This window comes from Notolepis coatsorum (assembly GCF_963971535.1).
Source record: "Notolepis coatsorum genome assembly, chromosome: 1".
In the NCBI taxonomy this organism is placed as follows: domain Eukaryota; kingdom Metazoa; phylum Chordata; class Actinopteri; order Aulopiformes; family Paralepididae; genus Notolepis; species Notolepis coatsorum.
Window position 1 is genome coordinate 119,140,114 of NC_140165.1, and position 25,718 is coordinate 119,165,831.

A 25,718-nucleotide genomic window follows, 5' to 3' on the forward strand; every position below is an offset into this window, starting at 1 on the left:
AGCAAACACCAGCACACACACACACACACACACACATCACACAGACATCAATGCATAACACACAGAGAGACATACACACACCATCTGATAAGGAGAGCGGAGGAAAACAGCCCCTCCTTTTCCCCATCTAAGCAAACACCAGCACACACACACACACACACACACACACACCACACAGACATTCATGGATACACACCGAGAAACATACACACACCATTCTGACGAGAAATGTATAAATGATGTGACGATGTATTGACGAAGCCACCACTTGGCACTGGCTCGCTCTGTGTGCGGAGGTGCGTGGTCCGGATTGTGATCTACTTGTGCTGTGACGGTTCAGTAAAACTCTGCAGACTGCCATCTGACTCTGTCTCACTCTCTGTTCACCTCGCCGACATTCAATAAAAGAACTATGAGGGAATTCCTTTCACTTCTCCATTTCCTCCATTCTCCGGATGATATATTCGGTGTCCGCGGAGGTAATTGAAGGGGTTGAACTTGAAGCGGCCACTGTCAAGTCTATATTTCCTGCTGTATGCCGCACGTATCCTGGTTCCTTAGGCGGATCATCTGCGACTGGTTTTGTTCTCGTTGTGTCTTTCCTTGGGTTTGGCATCTCGATTCTTTTGGTCAATATAGTTAGTTAATAATCTAGTTGATATATGCGTCAAGTTTTAAACGCATTAATGGTTTATAAATATGTTTTTAAAACGAAAAAAAAAATAACGGGTGAGCAGCTGTGTCACATGCGACTTACTCCATTCTAACGCTAAACCCGAAGATATTCACTTTTTTAAAGGTCCGCCTCACCTCATGCTCTGTTACCCTGAACACTGAGTCTCCATCAGCAGCAGACCCCCCCCCCCCCATTGCCGTGGCTTGTGGGCTGGTGTTGTTATTACCAGCATCAAACCTCGCATAGAAGGTATTGAGGTCATTTGCTAAGGAGATGTCACTGTTCAGTTTGAGGGAGGCGCCTTTGTAGTCTGTCATCGTTTTGAGCCCCTGCCACATAGCTCTAGAGTCAGCCTGTTCAAACTGGAGTTCAATTTTATCCCTGTAGCGCCGTTTGGCCTCTGTCACTGTCCTCCTTACGTTGTATCGCGCCACCTTGTGGTCATTCATGTTGCCTGCCACTAGGCCGTCGTTGTATGCTTTGGTGCGCGCTCTCAGAGCTTCACGGACGGATTTGTCTACCCAGGGTTTTTGATTTGGGTAAACTCTCATTGTGGTAGTGGGGATTGTTTCTTCCACCAAAGTACGAACATAGTCCAGCACTGTCTCCGTGTAGACATTAATGTTATCTGTGTCGCGGAACACGCTCCAGTCTGTGCAGTCAAACGCAGCCTGGAGCGTCTCCTCTGACGTCAAATCTCATTTCTGCACCTCTCGCGAGACTACAGGAGTGCTTTTGATTCTCTGTTTGTACTTTGGTGAAAGGAAAATGGCCGCGTGATCCGACTTACCAAAGCCACTAGCAGAATGAGCCTTGTAGCCACCCTTGAATTGCGTGTAACAGTGATCTAGGATGTTACCGCCTCTGGTGTTACAAGTCACATGCTGATAGAAGTCAGGTAAGACCTTTCTCAGATTGGCGCTATTGAAATCACCCACCACTATTGTAACTGAGGGGTACAATTCCCTGACTGTATTGATAAGTATGGTATCATTAAACCACTACCGCTTTATGTACTTTAATTACTGGCCATACAGTACATGATATATAAATATGATGAACACTTCCCACAATGAATCGGTTCCACACAAAGGTATAATCAAGTATTTATTGCAGCAAAAGGTACATAATATACTTCTCTGTATTTTACTTTGGATGCGCTTATAAGGCAAAGGAATGTGCGTAGGCAAATCAATAATGAATGTCCATTCTCTGGTTACGCAGGAGGTAATTATACAACCTGAATCTTAGGGAATTATATCTATGGTACACTAGTAATATATAGCGGGAGATACTGGAAGGGTCCCCCCGGTTGTAAGCCAGCAGGGGTAGAGGATCTGTCGGTAGTAGAGAGTCTGGTCAACGATGACTAAGGAGACTCCAAGTACAGGAGATGGTGCAATAGTCTCTTGATCCACAGACGAATACAGCTGTTCTCCGTAGACTGTAGCTCCACAGTGAAGAAAGCTAGCCGGCCTCAGGCTCTCTGAGGCGCAGACTCGACTGGTCTCCTCACAGGGTAAATCCAACACGTGTAGGCGTCGGCGATTCTCCGCTCCATAAATCACAGGACCAAAACAAATATAATCCAGCCGCAAAGGGCTATGTAGTCGTCGGGTAGATTAATCCAGTGTACATGTCCACACGGTTCTCGTCTAGGTCTCCTCGGGTGAAAGCGCCATGAAAGCAGCCCAGCCTGGATAAGCACTCTAGCTGATACGAGGAAGCGTTGGTGATGCTGGTCACTGTAGAACTTTAGCCGCACGATACACTATACACAAATAGACTATTACTGACTTAATAGAAATATGTTGCACTCGACGGTATAGCGCCAAACTCTGACAATTCAGTTATTAATTCGCACGCGGTCTCAATGCTCTATTTTGGGGCCAAACAGGCCATACTTCACCGCACGGAGTATCGTGGGTGAGGCTTCAACTTATTGGGTAACTCTACTTCTGTATTCACCTGCGCCATATTTATATGCACGGCGAACAATCTAGTGCCAACCTCATTTCTGTCTCGTATCCCTGGGCAAGGCCGGGCATGTACAGACATGTCTTGACGGTGGCTTTGAACCTGACTCTGGAGGCACGGCCCCGGCGCCTGTGGACCGCTGTCCAATAGGAGAATGAAATATTATGGTCTGTAATAGGCTAAAGGGATATTCCGTGTATATGTACAAGGAATATACAAGGGATATCAAACGATATACAAATACTATGCAATATATATCAATCAATAAATATATATATTCGGTTTAATCTGATCCTTTGTAACAGCCGCCTCCTAATTAGTCCCACCTAATTAGCTAAGCAGAGACAGATTAACCGCACTGTCCACTACTCAATGTCTGTTGTGAGGGGTCGGGCAGTTCACAAAGTCATGGGGTCATGGTCATCGGGGAGCCTTGGCAGTTCTATTAGCCTCGCCACGGGTCGGGTGTAGATCCGTCCTTGGACGAGCACTTCGGCTGCTCGGACCTTTCCGTCGGCACCGGTGATCACTTTGCTTACGCGGCCAGCCGGCCACATAGCTCGGGGTAGTGACTGGTCGATAATCATGACGACTGTTCCTTCTGTCAAATTGTCTCTCTCTTTCACCCATTTCTGGCGGGTCTGTAGAGACGGTAGATAGTGGAGTAGGAAGCTGTTCCAAAACTTGTCAGCCAATACTTGACTGTACCTCCACATTCTTCGGCCGTTCGCTTCTTCAGGCCTGTACATTGTCTGTGGTAGCGCGGGGTCCAGCCGCACCATCAAGAGTGTGTTGGGGGTGACTGGGTCGACATCTGCTACATCACTTGAGACGTAACCGAGGGGCTTTGAGTTCAATACTCCCTCGATCTCCGTGAGGACTGTCATTAGGACTTCTTCCGCCACGGTCTGGGCCCCAAGCACGGCGTACAGGGCTGTCTTTATTGAACGTACTTCTCGTTCCCAAGTTCCACCGAAGTGAGGTGCGTTCGGGGGATTAAACTGGAAGTCAATCTGGGATGGAGCGAGGTGGGTCTTAAGTTCTGGGCCCATAGCTTGGAAGCTCTCTCTCAGCTCTCTTTCTCCGCCTTTGAAGTTTGTCCCGTGATCAGACAATAATATAGACGGTTTGCCTTTCCGCGATGTGAATCTTCGGAAGGCCATAAGGAATGAGTCTGTGCTCATGGTTGGAAGGAGTTCTATATGCATCGCTCGGGTGGTCATGCATTTGAATACAATACCCCACCGCTTCTCGGTTCCTCTTCCTTTCTTTATATACAGCGGGCCGAAACAGTCCATACCGGTGGAGTGAAAAGGCTTGTCGCCGAGTCGGAGGCGACAGGGAGGTAGGTCAGCCATCCGGGGTATACTGGGCTGCGCTCGCCACTTACGACAGTCTAGACAGGTTCGCTGGAAGCGCCGCACTGCTTCTCTCCCTTGCAGTATCCAATAACGACGTCTGATCTCCGCGAAGACTCTCTCTGCCCCGGCGTGATGCACATCCTCGTCGTATTTCTTTATGATCAGCTCTGTGACCTTGTGTCGGCTGTTTAAGACTATCGGGTACTTGACGTCATCCGGTAAGTCTGGAGCTCTCCGCAGACGACCACCCACTCTGATGAGACCATGGGCGTCGCTCTCGGGGGCTAGGTGGAGCAGTCTGCTGTCTGATGGGACGGGCTTTGCTCCCTGTAGACAGTCTAGCTCATCGGGGAACGAGTCTCTCTGGGCTCGTTGTAGTAGAAGAAGTTCTGCTTCTTCGTAGTCAGCTGCTGTAATGTCAGTAGTGAGCTGAACCTCTGGGTGGTGCCACAGGAATGTCTTTAGCTGCGCACTCTCTAGGGTGAGGCAATCGTCTATGTCGGGGTCTGTGGAGACGAGTGTGTTCAATCCACAGAACATAGATTTCTTGTTTTCGGCCTCCTCTTTACTCGCTTCCCGTGGGGTGGGTGTAGGCCACTCTTCTTCCGGGAGCTTGAGGAACTCTGGCCCGTCACTGTATAGGTTGTGACGGGTGAGGTCATCCAGGGACATTCCCCGGGTGATGACGTCAGCTGGGTTGTGTTTTGTGTCCACATACCTCCAGCTTGCTACTTCTGTTAAATCTTGAATCTCTGTGACTCTGACTCCCACGAAGACCTTGTATCTGCACGAATCAGACCGGATCCATGTGAGTACTGTCGTGGAGTCTGACCACAAGATTGTTCTTTGCACCGGAATGGTGAGTTCACGTTGGATTAACGTGGCGAGTTGCGCTCCTGCTAGGGCTGCGCAGAGCTCTAGACGCGGGATAGATTGTTGCTTTCGTGGGGCTATTCTTGAGCGAGCCAGGATGAAAGCAGTATGTATTTCTCCTCCCTCCTCTCGGGCACGCAAGTAGGCCACCGAACCGTAGGCTACTTCGGAGGCGTCGCTGAAGACGTGCAGGTCCATCTGGCACGTCTCCGGCCTCACTGTGGGTGGGAAGTAGCTGCGGCGTATGTTGACACCTGGGAGTGAGCTGAGTTCCGTCTCCCACTCTCTCCATGTGGATGCAAGGTGTTCGGGTATGGGGTCGTCCCAGCCCTGGTCCTTGTCCCATAACGCTCTTACAATCATCTTTGCCCTGGTGGTGTAAGGTAGAATACATCCCAACGGGTCATATTGTCTGGCGAGTGTTCTGTATACACTCCGTCTGGTGGTCGGTAGTGCAGTCGACCTTCCCTGCTCCTTGGTCAGGGGTGTGTGTTTATAATGGAGCGAGTCTGTTTTGAAGCGCCAGACTAGTCCTAATATCATTTCTTGGGCTTCTCCTGGGATGGTCGCCATCCAGGTCTCGCTGCTTGCTGCCTTGTCCTCGGGGGAGAGGCTGCGCAATACTTGCGGGTCGCTGCTGGCCCACTGCCTGAGATCAAAGCCGCCTTTGATCAGGGAGGCGCGGAGCTTGAGTAGAAGGGCCTCGGCTTCTTCTGGCGTCGAGACGCTTTGCAGACAGTTGTCCACGTAGAAACTATTTCCTACACTTTGTCGGACCTCTTCATCAGCTGCTGGGTCCTCTGCGACGTGTTTTTGCAGTGCAAACGTAGCACAGCATGGGCTGCATGTGGTTCCGAAAGGGAGGACTTCCCATTGATAGATGGCTGGTTGCTCATCCCCGATCCTCTCTCTCCATAGGAACCGCAGCAGGGGCTTGTCCTCCTCCACTAGTCTCACCTGCAGGAACATCCCTTTGATGTCGCCGCTGATGGCCACCTTGTCTTGGCGGAAACGTAGTAACACGCCTAGTAGAGAGGGGCCGAGTGTTGGGCCGGGCAAGAGCTCTTTATTCAGATTTTGTGATCCGATCTGGTAGCTGCAGTTGAACACAATACGATCCTTGCCGTTGTGGTGGACTTTGTGGTGCGGCACGTACCATGATTCAATCGTCTGATCGGCCTCTTTAATGTCAATTTTCTTTATGTGTCCCGCTGTGATTAGCTTGTTAATCTCAGCGCGGTACACCGTCTCTTGAGCGGGGTCTCTGGCTAGGCGCCGCTCTGTGTTCAATAGATACCGCTCCGTCGCTTCTTTTGGGGCGTGGAAGGTAGGCATACCCTCTCGCCTCAGGAGTGGAGTTGCGTATCTCATCACTCCGTTGACTTTGACTCTCTTTGTCCCCTGCTCGAGGAGGGCTATAGCGTAAATGTCTTACTTGGAACGAATGTCTTTCTTTTCGTTCTTAAAGGGCATTGTCTCTAGTGTCCATAGCCTCTCGACATGCTGTAGGAGGGTGGTGTCTTCTTCTGTCACTCTGGAGTGGAGGCAGTTAGTGGCTGCTGTTCGGTTAAGAGACTTAGCGAGGGGGCCTTGTAATGTCCATCCTAGGCGGGTCTCGACTGCTGCAGGACAGCCTCTGGGCCCTGTGTGGACCCGGTCTATCGGGACGATGAGGTCTGCATGGTCGGAGCCTATCAGCAGGGTCGGGGTGGCACCGTCTATGAGCGGTATAGGTAGTTGACGCAGGTGCACATATTTATCCATCAGCTTGGCGATGGGGTAGGTGTACTGCGACAGGCCTATTTCTTGGCTGGTGAAAGCATTAGTAATCCTATACCGTCTCTCTGGCTGCCCGCTTGCTGCGATAGTGAAGGAGACATTCTCGCCCTTTATCGTCTTTAGATCTCTTCTTATTGTCCGAATCGTCATCTGGTTTTCGCTCCCCCGCAGCCCCAGCTGGGCCGCAGCGGACGCGAGGAGAAGGGTCTTCTCTGACCCGTCGTCAAGGACGGCTTAAGTGTCCATGACCTTATCTTGGTAACTCAGTGTTACGCGGACCACCTTTAAGAGCACCCGGGCGCCCCCGCTGCTGGCGCGGTCAATGTACATAACACTTGCCTTTGTGCTGCTTGAGGGTGCAGGCTTTCTTCTGTTACTGTCGTGTAGGACATCTAGGTGGGCTCCGTCACACCGATTACACCTCTTCTTTAAGCGGCAATCGGCTGCCATGTGACTGCGCGCACATCGGTAACAGCGTCGGTTGGACTTTATCCATTGACTCACCTCGTCGGCGGTCATCTTCTTGAACGTGTCACATTGTGACAACCAGTGTTCCTTTTCGCAGTACGGGCACACCATCTTCCACTTCTCTTTCATCGAGGGGGTACTGTGGTTCTTGCTGCTCGGTACTGATTCTGATTGGTGCATGACGGTCACCAATCTGCGGCCATCGTTTGCTCTCCTAGGTCCCTCTCTGGAGCTTGGTGTGCTCCGCATGAACGTATCCAACCGTAGGCTGTTGACTTCTCTCGCCAGGAAGTCGGCTAGGTCTAGGAGGGATGGCTCGGGACCGTTAGGATCACGGTGGTCTCTTTGCCGCCTGAAGCGCTCTTGTCGGGCGGGCGGAAGCTTCTCTAAAATCCTCTCGACATTAGAGTTCGCGTACAGTTCGTGCATACCCTTTTCTCTTTGCGCCCCCAGCATCCCTACCAGGGATTGTACCTTGATAGACAGGTCATCTAGTGAGCGATTGTCTGTGGCTGGGGGTAGGCGGTCAATATGCCTTATCTCTTGTATTACGTAGTCCCATATGCGTCCATATCTTTGGTCGAGTGCTGCTAGAGCCGCTGTGTATGGGGTAGTAGAGGTGGCATAGGCCAGCGCTATATTGTGCGCTCGGGGCACCTTGAGGTGCTTCAGTAGGATAGCATACTTGTACGGTTCATCAGCTACATCGGACATCATTGTCTCTAAGCACATTCGTAGCTCCGTGTACTGTGCTCTGTTCTCGTGGGTGAAGTCCGGAAACGTCGGTGTGCCAATGTATGATGCCATGGATGGCTGGCACATCGGTGAGCGTTGGAAGAGAGGCCTCCTAGGCGAGTCTCCTCTTACGCCTCTTGGTGAGCTGGTACCTGCTGGGTACCATGGCCCGCGTATCCAGGTGCTGTTCCTCGGGGCTGGTCGTGCATCAAGCTCACCCGTGAATTGAGTCGGGGGTCTGTAGCGCAGAGCCGCGGGGGTAGAGCCTGGGCTGTACTGGACCTCCTGGTCATGTGGAGTACTGTGCTGCTGTCGGGCTTGACTCTCCTCCTCTCCCTCTTCTTCTTCCTCTGGCAGGTCCTCTAGATCCTGTAGTCGTCTATTTAGCCTCTCCGCGGTGTAGACCGTTTCTTCCTTGTAGCTGGGTCTCGCGTGGACCGGTCGGGGAAGGAGTTCGGAGGGGGGTATAGGCTCTCTCTGGTGGTCGGGCTCAGGGTCGCTTGATCGGGTAGGGGAGGGTGCCCTTGACCCTTGTCTTGACGAGGCCCTGGAACCCCGTGCGGAGGGAGGGGGTGTTGCCCTGGTGATCAGCTGCTCCATTATCTGCGCTTGTAATCGGTCGCGCTCGGCTTCGCGCTTGGTGAGAGCGAGGTCGCGCTCTGCTTCTCTTTGGGCACCGGCAGCGGCGCGCTGGGCTTCGGCGGCGGCGCGCTGGGCTTCGGCCCGGTCCCTTACCATATTCTCTTCCGTCTGAAGGCGTCTAATCTCTAGACGTATACGATCTTCGTCGCTCCGTTGCTGCGCCTGAAGGCGTTCTCTTTCCATGGAAGAATGTTCGCGCTCACTAAGCGTCTGTGCTTGGAGTCGATCGCGCTCTGTTGAGGCTGCTAGGCTGGCGAGGAATGCCTGTGCCAGCATCTTGTCCGCCTCGCTGGGGGAAGACGCTGGTTGAGGTGATCCGCTCCTGGCAGTACTCGTTGGAGATCTGTTCTCCTGTGGCGAGTCCTGGAGATCCATCTCCGGGGTGCTCTCCTCTTCTTGTAGTGGGTAGAGTTCCATCCCTGGAGAGCTGTCTTTATCCTGGAGCTCTCCGGGGACTACTTCTTCGGTCTTGGCGGGGGGTAAAGTCATGTCGGGTCCCTCCTGGTCCCTACCGTGAGCTTGGTCAGTTACGTTAGAACCCACTAGGGCCTCTATTGGCGGGGTAGCCTGGTCGATAGGGTCGGACATAATTTTACTATCTACTTTTTCCGCGTTTACCGTCTGTAGAAAGCTAGGTAGTATATTGGCAACGTAATCCTCTAAGTACTGAGGTGTCTGCCGTCTACGCTGCGGGCGATCTACTTTAGGAGAACCGTTTTGTGGAGTGTTCATCATAGGCCATGTCAATATTAATACCACTATATTAATATTACACTAGTTACCCTCCGGCTCGAAGGACCAATTGTAACTGAGGGGTACAATTCCCTGACTGTATTGATAAGTATGGTATCATTAAACCACTACCGCTTTATGTACTTTAATTACTGGCCATACAGTACATGATATATAAATATGATGAACACTTCCCACAATGAATCGGTTCCACACAAAGGTATAATCAAGTATTTATTGCAGCAAAAGGTACATAATATACTTCTCTGTATTTTACTTTGGATGCGCTTATAAGGCAAAGGAATGTGCGTAGGCAAATCAATAATGAATGTCCATTCTCTGGTTACGCAGGAGGTAATTATACAACCTGAATCTTAGGGAATTATATCTATGGTACACTAGTAATATATAGCGGGAGATACTGGAAGGGTCCCCCCGGTTGTAAGCCAGCAGGGGTAGAGGATCTGTCGGTAGTAGAGAGTCTGGTCAACGATGACTAAGGAGACTCCAAGTACAGGAGACGGTGCAATAGTCTCTTGATCCACAGACGAATACAGCTGTTCTCCGTAGACTGTAGCTCCACAGTGAAGAAAGCTAGCCGGCCTCAGGCTCTCTGAGGCGCAGACTCGACTGGTCTCCTCACAGGGTAAATCCAACACGTGTAGGCGTCTGCGATTCTCCGCTCCATAAATCACAGGACCAAAACAAATATAATCCAGCCGCAAAGGGCTATGTAGTCGTCGGGTAGATTAATCCAGTGTACATGTCCACACGGTTCTCGTCTAGGTCTCCTCGGGTGAAAGCGCCATGAAAGCAGCCCAGCCTGGATAAGCACTCTAGCTGATACGAGGAAGCGTTGGTGATGCTGGTCACTGTAGAACTTTAGCCGCACGATACACTATACACAAATAGACTATTACTGACTTAATAGAAATATGTCGCACTCGACGGTATAGCGCCAAACTCTGACAATTCAGTTATTAATTCGCACGCGGTCTCAATGCTCTATATTGGGGCCAAACAGGCCATACTTCACCGCACGGAGTATCGTGGGTGAGGCTTCAACTTATTGGGTAACTCTACTTCTGTATTCACCTGCGCCATATTTATATGCACGGCGAACAATCTAGTGCCAACCTCATTTCTGTCTCGTATCCCTGGGCAAGGCCGGGCATGTACAGACATGTCTTGACGGTGGCTTTGAACCTGACTCTGGAGGCACGGCCCCGGCGCCTGTGGACCGCTGTCCAATAGGAGAATGAAATATTATGGTCTGTAATAGGCTAAAGGGATATTCCGTGTATATGTACAAGGAATATACAAGGGATATCAAACGATATACAAATACTATGCAATATATATCAATCAATAAATATATATATTCGGTTTAATCTGATCCTTTGTAACAACTATAATGGCGGCGTTAACGTTCGCCGCTTGGATTCTATTTACCTCATCGTGGAGTCTGGAGAGCGCGACACTATTGCTGGCTTGCGGTGGAATATACACTCCGACCAGGACGATCGCCGTTAACTCCCTCGGGAGGAAGAAAGGACGACACTTGATGGTTATATATTCTAGGTCTGGGCAGCAGTGGTTCGATAATTCCTTCACGTTAGCTGGATCGCTCCAATTGTTGTTAAACATGAAGGCGATACCTCCTCCACGCTGTTTGCCGGACTCTGCTGATCTGTCCTTGCGGTGGATGAAGAAGTGATCGGCCGGTTGTATGGCGTGATCTGGGGTTTCTGGCGACAGCCACGTTTCAATGAAGCAGAGAACATTGCAGTCTCTAACGTCTCTCTGGAATTGAATCCTTGCTCGGATGTCGTCAAGTTTATTGTTAATTGATTGTACATTGGCTAGCAATATACTGGGTAGTGGCGTTCGGTGTCGTCTGGATCTCAGCCTGTTACGGATCCCAGCTCTCTTCCCACGCCGTCTGGTGGTTCCTTTGTTCCTGGGGTCAGGATCTGGTCCCATTGTCCTGAGAATCTCCACAGGCCATTGCTGCGGTTCAGAAAGCTGATCCAGGGAGTAATCCAATCGGTAAATTTCCCGTAATCCGATGTCTATAAGTGACTGACGGTCATACACATTAAATGCACCTACTGTTGGTTAACAAAAGTAAGCACAATCTCGACGGAGCGCACAGACAGGCGACCGGGCATAGCGGCGCCATCTAGTACTTATACTTTAGACCGTATTTTAGTATGAATATGTGAATGAAACAGTATAACGTTACTACACCCTGAACAATAGATACTTGATGTTGAATGGGCCATAGTAATGTCAATTTAGCAATACAATTTAAAAAGTTATAGCCCTGCAAAGAAGGGGAACTTCTCCATAGACAAATAGAGCTGGCAGAGAGGGGTATAATGATGTACATAAGCCTGGCGAAGAAAGTGTTAATGTGTTAATCTGAGGGCTGTGGGTGTGTGTGTGGGTCATGAGCAGATAATAGGGACTCTTAAAGTTATACGTAAAATGAATAACCACTAACTGCTTATGCAGACGTTTTAGGAGAAGGGGAAAAATAAACACAAAACAACCTTTACAGGTGGAATCCTCAAAGTGAGTATTCAAGAAGATAAGTAATGTAAAAAAAAACAGGACGACACTCATTAATACTTTGATTGCCCATCACGAGTTTTCTCGGGTTTACCCCCCGCTGGTTGAAGGCCCATCACGAGAATATTTGCTTTTTCTTGTTTTTTTTTAAATTTATTAGCGATCTGAAATCATATTTCATCAACCAAGGCTACCGTTGGAAATCCAACCACTCCAGGCGCTCAGATGTGAAAAAAGCGCCCCCTATTGTCTCCCAGATGGTAATTCACCCTTTTGGCTTGAACTCACTCACGCAGCCGGGGTCGATCAGCTCCACTAGTGAGCCTCAGAGCAGCGGAGATTATGTGTTTTTACAGTATACACGGTGAATCAATAAAAATATCGATTTTTTCGAATGGCGATCAGGAATTGGAATAAACTATTTGGATACCATCTGATCTCAGGTAAGGAATCTATGTTACCAGTATTAGGATAATCAGACTAGTTTTCACAGAGATATAAGCTTTTATGTGATTATGTGATATTGCTGTTTGGCTGTGCGAGCGATCAGTAACTAGGAGAATCGATTTTCAACACGCTGCACAAGCGTGCATGCGCACACATACTATCGATAATCTACCGTTTATTTGAAAACGATTCATAAATAGGCCGAACAATGACAACGTTCTAGAATATTCCAGTAAAAAATCATGGAATGTCTTATTTTTTCCGTGAAAACTAGTGATTTTCAAAATGCTAGAAAACGGAAACGAAGCGATAAAAAAATCTGCTACGACAATGTTGACTGGAAAATGAGTCTTTGATAAGAGACGGGCAGATTAGACACATAGCCATAATTTAAAACATAGATTAGGCGATATTAACGTTAACATTGAAGTGGCCCTGGGCATTCAAGGGGGTAAAAAGGAATTAAGCTTGGGCAATCAAAGTGTTAGAGGTATTGTAGAGAAAATAAATAAGCCACAAAGGCAACTCATAAAAACAGAGTTTATATTGCAAACATAAAACAATAAACCTCCACCAAGGGAGTTTATGTGCAATGGGCAGTTCCAAAAGAACAAAAGAAAACACTACCATAAAGGACTCAGCCTTTATAAAATAAAGTGTAAACTAAGCCAGTAGATGAAAACGAGTATAGCTAAAGAAGGCTAAATGCTGAATAGGGCAGCACTACACTTAAATATAAGAAGCCTGACCAAAAGTATAGCCAGCACAAGGAAATGAAAAAGCAGTTGACACTGCGATCTCCAAACTTAAATAGACTCCACATGGCCATAGGCACAGCTGCACTGCATCAGGTGCTATCAAGCCCACACACCTGTCGACCCATGAGGCAATTAACCACAGGGAACAGGGATTGACAGCTATCCCTCACAGGGAGGTGAAATAAAGCAAAAATAGACAGCTGTCCCTCACAGAAAGGTGAAATAAGGCAAAAACCATGACACTTAACCCCTAATTGCTCCTGATGAGCAGGTTGGCACCTTGCATGGTCGCCTCCACCATCGGTGTGTGATTCTATGGGTGAATGTAAGGAACAAATTGTAAAGCTCTTTGGATAAAAGCTATATAAAGAATTATAATAAATGGACCATTTACTATGGACCGGTACCCAAAAATCAGGGGTGAACCATTTTAAGGATTGTAGCCTATTGATATAAAACAGCATTCTCTGTCCTTGCCTGCAATTTAAATCTGGTCTTTCTCCTAAATAATGATGAGACCTAAAACCAGGGGTGGAATTTTCTTTGTCATGGCACAGTGATCCACTGCTACCCAGTTTGCGCAATGGCATCAGCATCCAAACACCAGTGCATGTTCGCCTCTCTGGGAAGCGTGACCCATCTTCTAGTCAGGAGGCTTTTTTTCAATGTATAGTGCAATGAAAAGAACTGCTTGTAGAGCAACAATATGGAGAGGATATTGGACAACATTCAGGAGCGTTAAACCAGGGCAGAACACAGAAGAAAGGGCCAGAGTTTGAACGACGGGAGCGGAATTACATGCACAGAGAAGCAATTCCTTTCTATAGCATAATAGCAGCATAATCAAATCATTGTCATAAGGAGGAACACACATTATTTCTTTGAATGTTTATTTTGAATTGCTTGTGTGTATGTAGTGTGCTGTATAAATAAACGTGCCTGCTTTGCTTATAGTGATAGATGCTGACTTTTCAGTTTGTCGTCATATTCATTTCTTGAAAAGGACTGCATTTATGTAACATCTTTTTATCCAAAGTGCTTCACAACTTATGCCTCACATTCACCCATTCCTCACATTCACACACCAATGGCAGAGGTGACCATGCAAGGTACCAACCTGCTCATCAGGAGCAGTTGGGGGTTAAGTGTCTTCGTCAAAGGACATTTCGCTGCTGGGAGGAGCCCGAATCAAACCGGGAACTGGTGATGCACGGGTCAGTTTTTTTTTTTACCCGCACCCACCCAACGCAGAAATGGAAGCTCATCCGAACCTTTATCATGCAGATAAAACAATGACCCGGACCCGACCGAACCGCGAATAAATAAATTAAAAAAGGATGCAGGCAATATTCCAAAGTTTCTTGTCACATTTATTAACACTTTGAGTGCCACGCCGTGTTTTCCTTTTTACCCCCTTGAATGCCACGGTCCACTCCCAATGTTAACCTTAATATCGCCTAATCTATGTTTTAAATTATGGCTATGTCTAATCTGCCCGTCGCTTATCAAAGAATCATTTTCCAGTCAGTGTTGTCAAGGCAGATTGGTTTTTTATCGCTTAATTTCCGTTTGAGAGCATTTTGAAAAGCACCCGTTTTCAGGTGAAAAACAACATTATTCTATGATAATCGCCTTTTACTGGAATATTCCAGAATGTTGATATTTGTCGGCCTATTTATGAATCGTTTTTAAATAAACGCTAGATGATCAATAGTTTATACGCATGCACGTTCGAGCCGCACGCTGATAATAGTTGCTTTCATTTCCTCATGGATTTTACAGTGAAACAGCTAGAGCACATATCACAAAAAAGCTTATATCTCTGTGAAAACGAGTCTGATTATCCTAACACTGATAACATAGATTCCTTACCTGACATCAGATGGTATCCAAATGGTATATTCCAATTCCTGATCACCATTCGAAAAAATCGATAAGTATATTGATCCAACGTGTGTACAGTATAACCCATGCTCGCCGCAGCTCAGAGGCTCCAGAATGAACTCTGGTAACTCCGGCTGCATCAGCGGACTGGAAAATGTGGACTGGAATATTTTTTTCCCCCCATCCATTTTCATTGAGTCCATTCCAAAAGGGTGATTTACCATCTGGGAGACGATGGGAGACGATAGGGGGCGCTTTTTTCTAATCTGATCGCCGGCGGCCCCTGGATTTCCAACGGTAGGCTCGGGTGATGCAATATGATTTCAGATCACAAAAAAAAATTAAAAAAATAAATCCGAGAAAAGCTGTGACGTGGCGCTCAAAGTGTTAAAAGGCAACTTCAAACACGTTATGAAATTAACTGCGAGGATAGGAATATGTGAATAAGTATAATGTTATTTTACACATTTTTGTGTAATTGAATGCTACAAATAGCCTAAGTATTACCGCGGCGCAAAGTGTTTTGCAAAAAGTTCAGCAATAGTCTCGTCTTGCATGTTAAGAAAAACATTTGCCTACATATAGGCTTAATGGAAACAAATTCTAAACCTAAATAGCCTTTAACACATTAATTGCCAAGAACGAGTTAACTCATTATTGCCCACCAATCGAATATCGCCAAAAACGAGTAAACTCGTTATTGTGATCGTTATTTCTTTTATTCTCTATTGCTATTCATAATTCATCCAGCAAGGCTCTGGGAAACTCTGACACTCTGTCTGCGATTGCAACGGCCCGATACCGCCGCCTGGTGGATTTTGGCCGATGTTGAACTTACTTTTCTACAGGAAGTATGACTCTGTGCATCGGTGAATGTCATCCCGGCGCAGTTTTCTTGTAACGTTAATCCAGATGAACAGTCGAGTGCATTGAATCGCCTTCGCGACACAAGAATCATTATGCTTTTGGAGTTTATGGTGTTGGCCAAATGGACATACGATCTAGCAGATGGCAATCAAATAATTGGAATATTTTTCCTCCATTATCATCGGCCAGAGGTAAGAGGAATCTAAGGTTAATTCCAGCTCGATTGTCCATTTCTTTCATTGCAATCCATCTGATCAACGTATGATGTTGTACTAAAGAAAGCCGCTATTGACAATCAATTAATCAGAAACGACCCCCCCCTCCCCATTTCCTTCATGCATGATGGAGCATAATATATACCGATCATATGCATTTGAAATTTTAATTGTAGCGTGGATAGGGACGAAATGCCAATCGATTAAGTATAATATCGTCGCCTTCTTAACCCATTCTCTGCCGATGACGTGTTAACGTCATTCTCCGCCATGCGTAATGTGGTGGATTTTGACGTCTCCAGGGATGCTTAAGTAAAATACAGAGACAAGAGATTGGCCTTAAATCAGCATGCAAACCACCAGGTTCTCCACGGACATCCAGCAGCCTAAAACAGTGTCACACTGCGAATCAGGTATTCTGAAATAATTAAACAGGAGATAAGACAGCCAGAATACTCACGTTAAATGAATACAATACAGGTTTATTGGAAAAGAAAATATATATATACAGTACGCCCATACGGACGGACTTTCAGTCTGTCAGAGTGCATATTCACAGGTCTGTCAGAGTGAAAGTGACAAAAAGCAAAAGTGTCATGTGTTTTAACACAGTGGAATAGAGACGCCTCCTTCGATGCATTCTTGGGAGGCTCCAAAAAAGGGCTTCTAGCCGGCGCTGACCTTGATAAACTTATCAGGCCAGATGATTGGTGCCCTGTTTTAAACAGAAATCCTGACTTCACAAAGAGAGGAGGGGGAGGAGGAGGCGGAGGAGGGAAGGAGGAGGAGGTGGAGGATGAGGGGGTGGAGGAGGAGGAGGACGATGAGGTGGTGGAGGAGGAGGAGGGGAGGGAGGATGTGAAATTACCCTTCACATTCCCCACTTTGTGCCATTTTTGGCACATCCTGGTAATTTCAACCATCAATATCACTAAACCACAGTCTCAAGACACCATACAGAACATCAAATCAATCAACATTAATACATCATAATGTCATACTTGGCTAAGTAGGACGATAATTCCAAGCAGGTAATTGCAAAATGTTGCATCCTTAGGTACAATAAAAAAACAACCATAATAAGGTAGAACAATAACTATTGAGAAAGAAAGAAGGGAAAAAAAGTTCAGGTGCAAATTGAAAAGGGGAGGAGTCCCAGGCCGGGGACAGATTGGTCGCTGGCGCCCTATAAAGCGATTCTCAGTGACCCGAAGCGCCGACAGCAGTTAATAGGAAACAAAGAACAAATAAAATAAAATGGCAGTCTTAATATAAGTAGTATTTTCAAACTCTGAATATGTACCCATATCTAAATCAGAAATTTGACTTTTTAATATGCACACTGGCTTCCCTTGTTGTCGTCCTCAGTAGCAGTCAGGTGTCTTCCCACTCCTTCACACACAGAACGATATATCTGTTGCAAGGAGGCTGGATGCCGTTGAGTACAGTAGCAGTCAGGTGTCTTCCCACTCCTTCACACACAGAACGATATATCTGTTGCAAGGAGGCTGGATGCCGTTGAGTACATTAGCAGTCAGGTGTCTTCTCACTCCTTCACACACAGAACGATATATCTGTTGCAAGGAGGCTGGATGCCGTTGAGTACAGTAGCAGTCATCTCCCCATAGTTGAATACAGCAGCACACCAGGTGCAGGGAGTAGGGAGGTAGGATATTCGTAGCGGGCGTTGTTTGTACAGGCCGGGGTCGTCGTTGGTGTGGTGGGGTAGGTCCTACTTATGCATAAGGGTTTGGGACGTCGTCCATGGGTGGGCCCGAATCTTTGCTGGCGTTGAAGTGCAGTAATGGTATTTCCTCATTTAAGAGGATGTCATTGTCATGGTCGTTGTTACAATCGTTGTTCCCGGCCCTCCTCCTTACCCGCTGCTCGTACTTGAGGGTCCTGTCACTCTTTGGGGCCTGGCACTCAGAGGCTATGTGGCCTGCTTTATCGCAGTTAAAACATTTACCATCATTTATGCGTTCCCTTCGTCGGGTTGTTGCAGGGTATGGTGGCTGGTGTGCCGGTGGAGATGGGGCCCCTAGGTGAGGCCCCAGGGACAGTGCGGCCCCGCTGTGGGAAGTACGGCCCTGGTGCATATTCATTATCTTCTTTCTCCTGCGCTGAGAGAAATTTATACTTCCATGCATATAAATTGAGGAAGCGAGCGAGTCCGCGGCCGCTCGCTCTGCGGCAGAGCGGTGGATAGGGGGGCGGGTCACGTGGGGGTTGCGGCCAATCAGAAGAACCCGAAAACCGAATTCCGTTGCGGAAGCGGTACACGCGCCCAGGCCCAGCCCCCCCATCAATCTATGGCCGGCCGGCCCCGCCCTCTCGCTCTCTCGCTAGAGTGCCAGGGAGGGGAAGGACACGTGGCAGAGGAGGCAGGAGCAAGCCATTGGAAGAGGGGCCGGAGGGGAGGGATCTGCAAGGGTGAACGAGAGGACCGCCACATGCGGCTAGTTAGCTTTCATTACTGGGACAATTCTGTGACGTTGATTTATGGGTTCTGGAATGTTTCCCTTTCCATGTGTGTGTGATTAGTGGTTTTTGTTGTTATATAGACATGGCTACAGTAGGGCTTCGTGGTTGAAGAGGGGAGGAAGAGTACTGACGGTAGAACAAATGCTATCATAGAAATTATTATAAGAAAGAAAAAGCCAAATGTAACGCTGCCCTTATCCTTTTAAGACAAACAACCTCATTTTCAGATTCTGGGTTTGGTGACTTGGTGTATCGCCCAACCCTGGTTGTAACACTACAGAAGATCTTTATTCACCACATTGGGCATGTGTGGTATTTATTAGGTCTGCCCCCATTCTATGGCTACAGTTGGCATTTCAATGAGACTTTTATCATCAGATCACACCAGGACACTGTTCCCAAAATCACATTCCGTTATTGGCCCTGTACTGTATATCAAAAGGATATATTGGTCTGTGCCTGGTGAAAGGTCCTCTACATGGAGGAGTCTTAACAGAGTGTGTCTCACCTCTCCTCTGACTGTCTCTTTCTCTCTGTGTGTGTGTCCAGATGGCCCCATGAGGCCCCCTCTACAGGCTACACTGACTACAGTGACTTCACTGTAAGTACTTTATGCTATACTGTATATAGATAGCCTGGGTATCGGGCAGCATCCGCTATTGTAAGATGTAAATTGGTGAACTGTTTCTGTAGTGGGAAGAACAATTCCTTTAACAGATTTGATTATTTCGGACCGTCCGACAGTAGAATCAATTTGTTCGATTAGCCATTTAAACAGTAATTTCCTGGTCCACTAGCGAATGGAGTGAAGGGACTCAATGAAGTGCTCGTCCTCAATTTTGAAATTAGAGTGAGTGTGTGTATATATATAATTTATTTGTACCCAGCTCGAATAATAATGTCTGGTGTTTCTCTTCCTACAGAGTCAGCTGTAAAAGACCACTCAAAGAGGCTCTCTGTGTCTCTCTCTCCCACTCTGTTTCTGTAAGTCTCTCTGTCTCTGTCCGTCGTCTTTTAAAATTGTTTAAATAAAGATATTTGTATATATTTCATATGTTTTGTTTCAGTTGTAATATGGTCTATTGTTGCATTGTATTTATTTACCTGCGAATGCAATCACGTCAGATTGCATTCTGACTCCCCTTTTTCCGTTTGAGGAAAAGTCACATGCAAACAGTGCTGGGATTATAAACATTGCACTTTCCAAACTATAGACTGGATATTACAACTTTGCGATTTTAACCTGTATTATCTGTATCAATTTGTTATATATAAATTATAAAGTATAAATAAAGTTATGGAAAATTAAGAATTTTGCTGTGTTTTCTTTTTAAGTATGCCTGGTTGTCCTCGGACATTGGGTCAAAATAAAGACACTTGCGGTTTCCTCACTCACTGTGTGCTAACACAATATATTGTGCTGTTACTATGGCTGGTACAGTGCTTTGCTTTGTATTGTATTAAACAGTAGGTAACGGTATACAAGAGGGTTGAAATGTGTATTCATAAGATTATTTATATACCGTCTAGTGCGAGTATTGAGTTGTGTTATTTGAGACCATGCCCGGGTAGAGATTTCAATACCCTAGTCAGGAAGTAAGTAATTTTATATAGCAAAGGTGACAAGCACGTGTTTTACATTTTTTTTAAGATATTAGTTGGGGTTCCTATTTGCGAGGGTGGTACGCTAATTTAACATCATTTGATTCATATTTATATTTTAAGTAAGGATGCACTGATACTTAAACAGTGGTTTGCCAGGTCATGTCTTGAGACGTATAGCAAGGCAGTCGCCTATGTGGACGACGCGCATAGGCGGCTGATCCGAGCGGCTCACGGGCCGCAGTGGACCAGAGACCGTATCGTACGCTCCCACACGTGGTCGATGGGCGTGTGGTGCATGGCCTGCGCATTCAACACTGGCTCCAGTCCTAACATTTAGACCGAATGGAAAACGTGACCTGCCTTGGTAAGGCCTCCGGCCTAATACGCCGGAAGGTTCCTACCGCCTGCGGGTTCGCCTCTATGGTCGGGGGAAACTCACGAGTGGCGCGGGCCATTTGTACGAGTGGCGCGGTGCCATTCGTCCTCCCCAGCCAGCCCTCCCTCGTACAGCGAGATTAAGTCGGCCCGTCTGACCTGGTAGTCCGAATACTTTGGCCCCCGGCCAAAGGAAACACATATTCCAAGAACCGTACTCCGTGTTATAGAGTACTCCGTATTCTACCTCTTATTCCTGTACAAAGAGTCGTGTTGAGCGCTGTGGCCCTAGCCGAAGGCAGTGCAGTCTCTTGGTCACATCTGTGGACAGTGCGACAGGCAGCAGGGTTGTTTGTGCAGCGATAACAGTGCAGCGGGGCAAGACTGCCGGAGCGAAGGTGCATCGTCTCACTTCTTGGGGCACTTCGGCCCCCGGGTGCCGTAGGCAGGGTTCCGCGTGGGCCCACCTCGGTTGGAGGTACCTCCTAGTCCTGTACAAAGGGTTGCGTTGACGCTCTCGCATTCCGTCTCGCATTCCGTAAGACTAAGTGAAACCTGGGTCACATCTGTGGACAGTGCGACAGGCAGCAGGGTTGTTTGTGCAGCGATAACAGTGCAGGTGTGATACTGGGCACACTGCCGGTCCAGGGAGCGCCTCGCTTCTCGGGTCACGTCTCACGGCGTCCCCGGGTGCCGTAAACTGGGTTCCGCGTGGGCCCACCTCGGATGGAGGCTAACTGGTTAATCCCGCCAGTAGCGTATGCTTGTCTTAAAGATTGTACCATGGGTACAAGGGAACTACGAATGGTGCGTTTAAATCATGCCATGCAAATATGAGTACACATGGCTGATACAAGGGAATTATGAATGGCGCTTTAAAGCAGTTATGGTGCCTTTGGACGGCCAGTGCGAGGGGGACTGATCCAGGATACGAGCACTTGTGAAGGAGCTAGACCTGGACCCTTAGTGCTCTGGGTGCCGCTCCCCTGTTGAAGATCCCTCCCTAGGGTGTCCCAGGTGCGACATCCCCAGCTGCTGTATGTAGTTGGGGGTGGCCCAATCTTCAAGGGTCGAGACATAAAGGAATTGACGGAAGAGCGATAGCATGTTAACCCCGGGGTGTGTGCCATGGCGCTCTGAAGCAGTTATGGTTCACAGTTATGGATCGCTCCATAACAGGATTTAGAAGTGGATTGAGCTGTTATGGAGCGAACCATAACTGTGAACCATAACTGCTTCAAAGCGCCATGGCACACACCCCTATTTTATTTTACTTCATTTTATATTTTATTTTCCCTACTACTACTACTTAGTGTTATTGGACACACACACGCACCTTTCTGTAAATAATTTACTATTTCATCTTATCTCATTTTATATTTAAAATTACTGCTACTACTTATTGTTATCATTCTTGTTTTCATTGTTGTGCACTGTTGAGTCTGAGCTCGAAATACAAAAATGTCATTACATGCGTTGTGTACTTGAACAATTTTGTGCTCATTTTATGCCTGTCTTTTTATTTATTTGTTTACTGCTGTGAAGCACTTTGAGCTGCAATTCTTGTATGAAATGTGGTATACAAATATTATTTATCATTATTATTATTGGGCTGGATATTGTGCTGGGTTGCTAAAAGCAGGTCCATGTATGAGAAACAAGACTGTCATGAGCTACCCAGTGATGAACAACCTTTCTGAGAAAACTACCATTATTATTAATTAATTAATTAATTGGGGGATTGTGATGTCACACTGTAGATGGGGCTTCACAAATCTTTGAAGTCTTATTTTATTGCACTTGTGTTTATTCTATTCTCAATTTTGTTTGACCCCAGTAGACAGGGTACATTGACACAACATTTCTAGGGGTATTAACACTTTCAGTGCCTTTGATTAACGTTGATTTACCCTGTTGAATGCCATCATCCACTTCAATGTTAGCGTTAAAAACGCCTAATCTATGTTTTAAATTATGGCTATGTGTCTAATTTGCCCGTCGCTTATCAATGACTTGTTTGCAGTCAACATTGTCGAAACGGATTGTTTTTTTATCGGTTCATTTTCGTTTTATAGCATTTTGAAAAGCCCTCGTTTTCAAGGAAAATATAAAGATTCCGTGATAAAAGACATTTACTGGAATATTCTAGAATACACAAAAACGTAATTTTTCGGCCTATTTATGAATCGTTTTCAAATAAACGCTAGATTATCGATAGTATATGTGTACGTATGCACGCTATATAGGCGATCTGAAAAATCGATTCTCTTATTTCCTCATCAGCGATCACAGCCAAACAGCCACATCACACATAGGGCAAATGCTGAAATCGCTGTGAAAACAGGTCTTATTATCCTAAGACTGGTAAAATAGATTCCTTACCTCAGATCAGATGTTCTCCAAAAAGATTATTCCAATTCCTGATCGCCATTCCAAATATCGATCACGCTTATTGATTGATTATTGGCTGCTGTAAATCTATATTCCAGGCTGATTTCCGTCCCGCGATCACTTCCATGTTCATCAGACGGCTTGCCAGCACAAGGAGCCAGGTGGCTCCACCTCTAGAGATCTACAGATCCCAGGTCAGTCTAAGCGACTGACCTGCAGTTACACAGGGATAGACGATAGGGGGCGCTTTTTTCCAATATGAGCTCCTGATGGGGCTGGTGTACCAACGGGAGACTCGGTTGATGAAATATGAATTCAGATCGCTAATAAAAAAATAAAACGATAATTGTCGTCGTGGGCACTCAGGCACTGGGCTGATAAAACGAGATATGTCGTCCGTGGCACTCAAAGGGTTTTAAGGGGTGCTGAATCCAAATCTGCTGTATACCAAGCTCCAAAATTTCAAATAAGGCCTCAAAATTGAGAAATCCAACATGGCCGCCAGCGCCAGGCTGAAATCTATTTAAGTGCATATCTTTTTGACTAAACAAGGTAGAAACATGAATGAAATGTGTTTTTATATGTTTGCATACATGAGCAATTTAAAATCCTGATTTTAGATAGTTGTGAAAATTTTGCTTGAAACTCATATTTATAGCAGAAATGGAAGAAAGAAAAGCAGGATGATCCCAGGCCATGGATTTATTCATCAAAACTCTTTTCACTTGAATTTTCTTTATCAACATGCCATTTATGCAAATTAGATAGTCCTTAAGTCGGGTTAACTCGCCATGCGTTGAGTGCCAAGACCAGAGAAAACTCTGGTTTTAATCGTTATTTCTTTTATTCGCAATATCCATACATTTTTCATCCATCCAGCCTGACGTTATCATTGGGAATGGGTCTGAGCTCGAAAAGGGCAAATACCGCCGCCTATCGTCTCCCGGATGGTATTGCACATAATTTGGATTGGATTGGGTGGGACTGTGCATCAGAAAAAAACTCCGCTCCCGGGGTTTCCCTTCTCGGGCAAGCAGTATCTGTTACCACATTCACTGGGGAGGCTCGGAGCAGCTTTCGATTGTCTGTCCGTCTGCCTGGTTCCGTTTTCTTTGTCCTGTCCATTTATTCGTATTATTTTTCCCCCGGGCTGCGCCCCGAACCGATAAATAAATATTAGCTGGGGGTGCATTATAAATGCAAATATCATATCATATCAATAGCAAAAACGTCTCTACTTTTACTCAAGTAGAATTTTTATGGAGGACTTTTACTTTTACCAGATTACTCATTTATCTGAGTATTTTTACTTTTACTTAAGTAAAGGAACCGTGTACTTCTTCCACCAATGACATTTAGTCATTCTCATTAAAAGTTCTGTACAACAGGTCAGCAGGAAGGGTGCAACTCCTTCAACGAAGTAGCACTGCTTGTCAAACAGTGCTAAGCTTGAGTGCTACAGTCTTGAGTGCATCGTAGTAAAGACATACTACCATAGTAGGTAGTGATATAGGCAAGGACGATTATTTACATTTAGTCATTTAGCTGACTTATGTATCCAAAGCGACTTACGCGTTCTGTACAACAGGTCAGCAGGAAGGGTACAACTCTTACAGCTGACTAACAATGTTCATCAAACAGTGCTGCCACCTGGGGGCTGCAGTGGTGAGTGCAGAGCAGTAGAGACATGTTAGTATAGTAGGAAGAGTGCATGATAGTAGAGGACAGTTAAGAAGGTTATCTTTCTTCTTTTTTTTTCATTTCAGATATTGGGTCTCATTCCCGAACGGATTTACGACCAAAGATTTCCTCTTAGGCAGATTTCTGCCCATTTAAGACATATTAGGGCTGGTAGCGCAATTCCCACAAATTTTCCTGAGATGGGATTTGAGCGTGGCTGAGAGCAGATTTAAGAGTGCTGCTGAGGAGCACACTTATGATTGATTGACTAATTGAAAATTGTATTAACTTGACAGACTGTGTTCTCATAGTGATTCCTTCGTGTCAACGCTACAGGCCTCCTTGGAATTAATTACTTAATCATAATTAAAATAAATATGACAATATTTGTACGATGAGAAATTACGCATTTGATGTCGGAAAAATAAATAATATGGATTCATCTGATCACAGGGCAGCTGGATTAACCATATCTAAACCAGCTATTTTGGACACATGTATAATTACTTTAATTACTTAGATATTCAAACACAATTATGCAATTATTGTGAAATGATTGAAAATAATAATTATTTTATGCCTTCTGTGGAATTTGTATTTCTTATGTGTTACATATCTGTTTTAATGATTAATTATATACATTTGAAAGAATGCAGGTCAACATGCAATATATCCCATTGATTGGTATACAATGGGACAGACCTTTGTTTGATAATAATAATAATACATCTATCTTATATGGCGCTTTTCCAGGTGCTCAAAGACGCTATATATATAGATATAAACCTGCATTCCTTCGAATATATCATTAATCAATTAAACTTATATTGAAATACACTATATAGCCTATACACCAACACTGAAATTACAGTGGATAAATAAATAAATAAGAACTAAAGCTAATCACGTGGAAATAGACTGCATTAATATTCCATAAGTCTTGTGTGCGCCAGTATAGCCTACGTGTCTAATGAATGAACAGTATATAGGCTTATATTATTCTAATTACTTGTTTCATTAGGATTTAGTAGATACTATATATATGATCTGCCCTACGTACAGTATAAGTACAGTCTGTACTTATACTGTACGTAGGGCAGAGCATATATATAGTATCTACTAAATCCTAATGAAACAAGTAATTAATGGAATAATAAGCCTTTACTGCGTTCATTCATTACGCGCGTAGGCTATA

General features: G+C 45.9%; 1 protein-coding gene across 1 annotated transcript in view; it reads right to left on the reverse strand.

Moving 5' to 3' along the window:
* Nucleotides 1-21,415: 21,415 nt before the first annotated feature.
* The window catches only part of LOC311248846 (tripartite motif-containing protein 16-like), a gene marked incomplete at both ends in the record, with an annotated part of 31,331 nt that continues 27,028 nt past the window's right edge, over nt 21,416-25,718 (reverse strand). The window contains one exon of the mRNA XM_084338076.1: nt 21,416-21,513. Within this exon, the coding sequence (XP_084194202.1) occupies nt 21,416-21,513 (98 nt within the window). The remainder of the gene's footprint in view (nt 21,514-25,718) is intronic.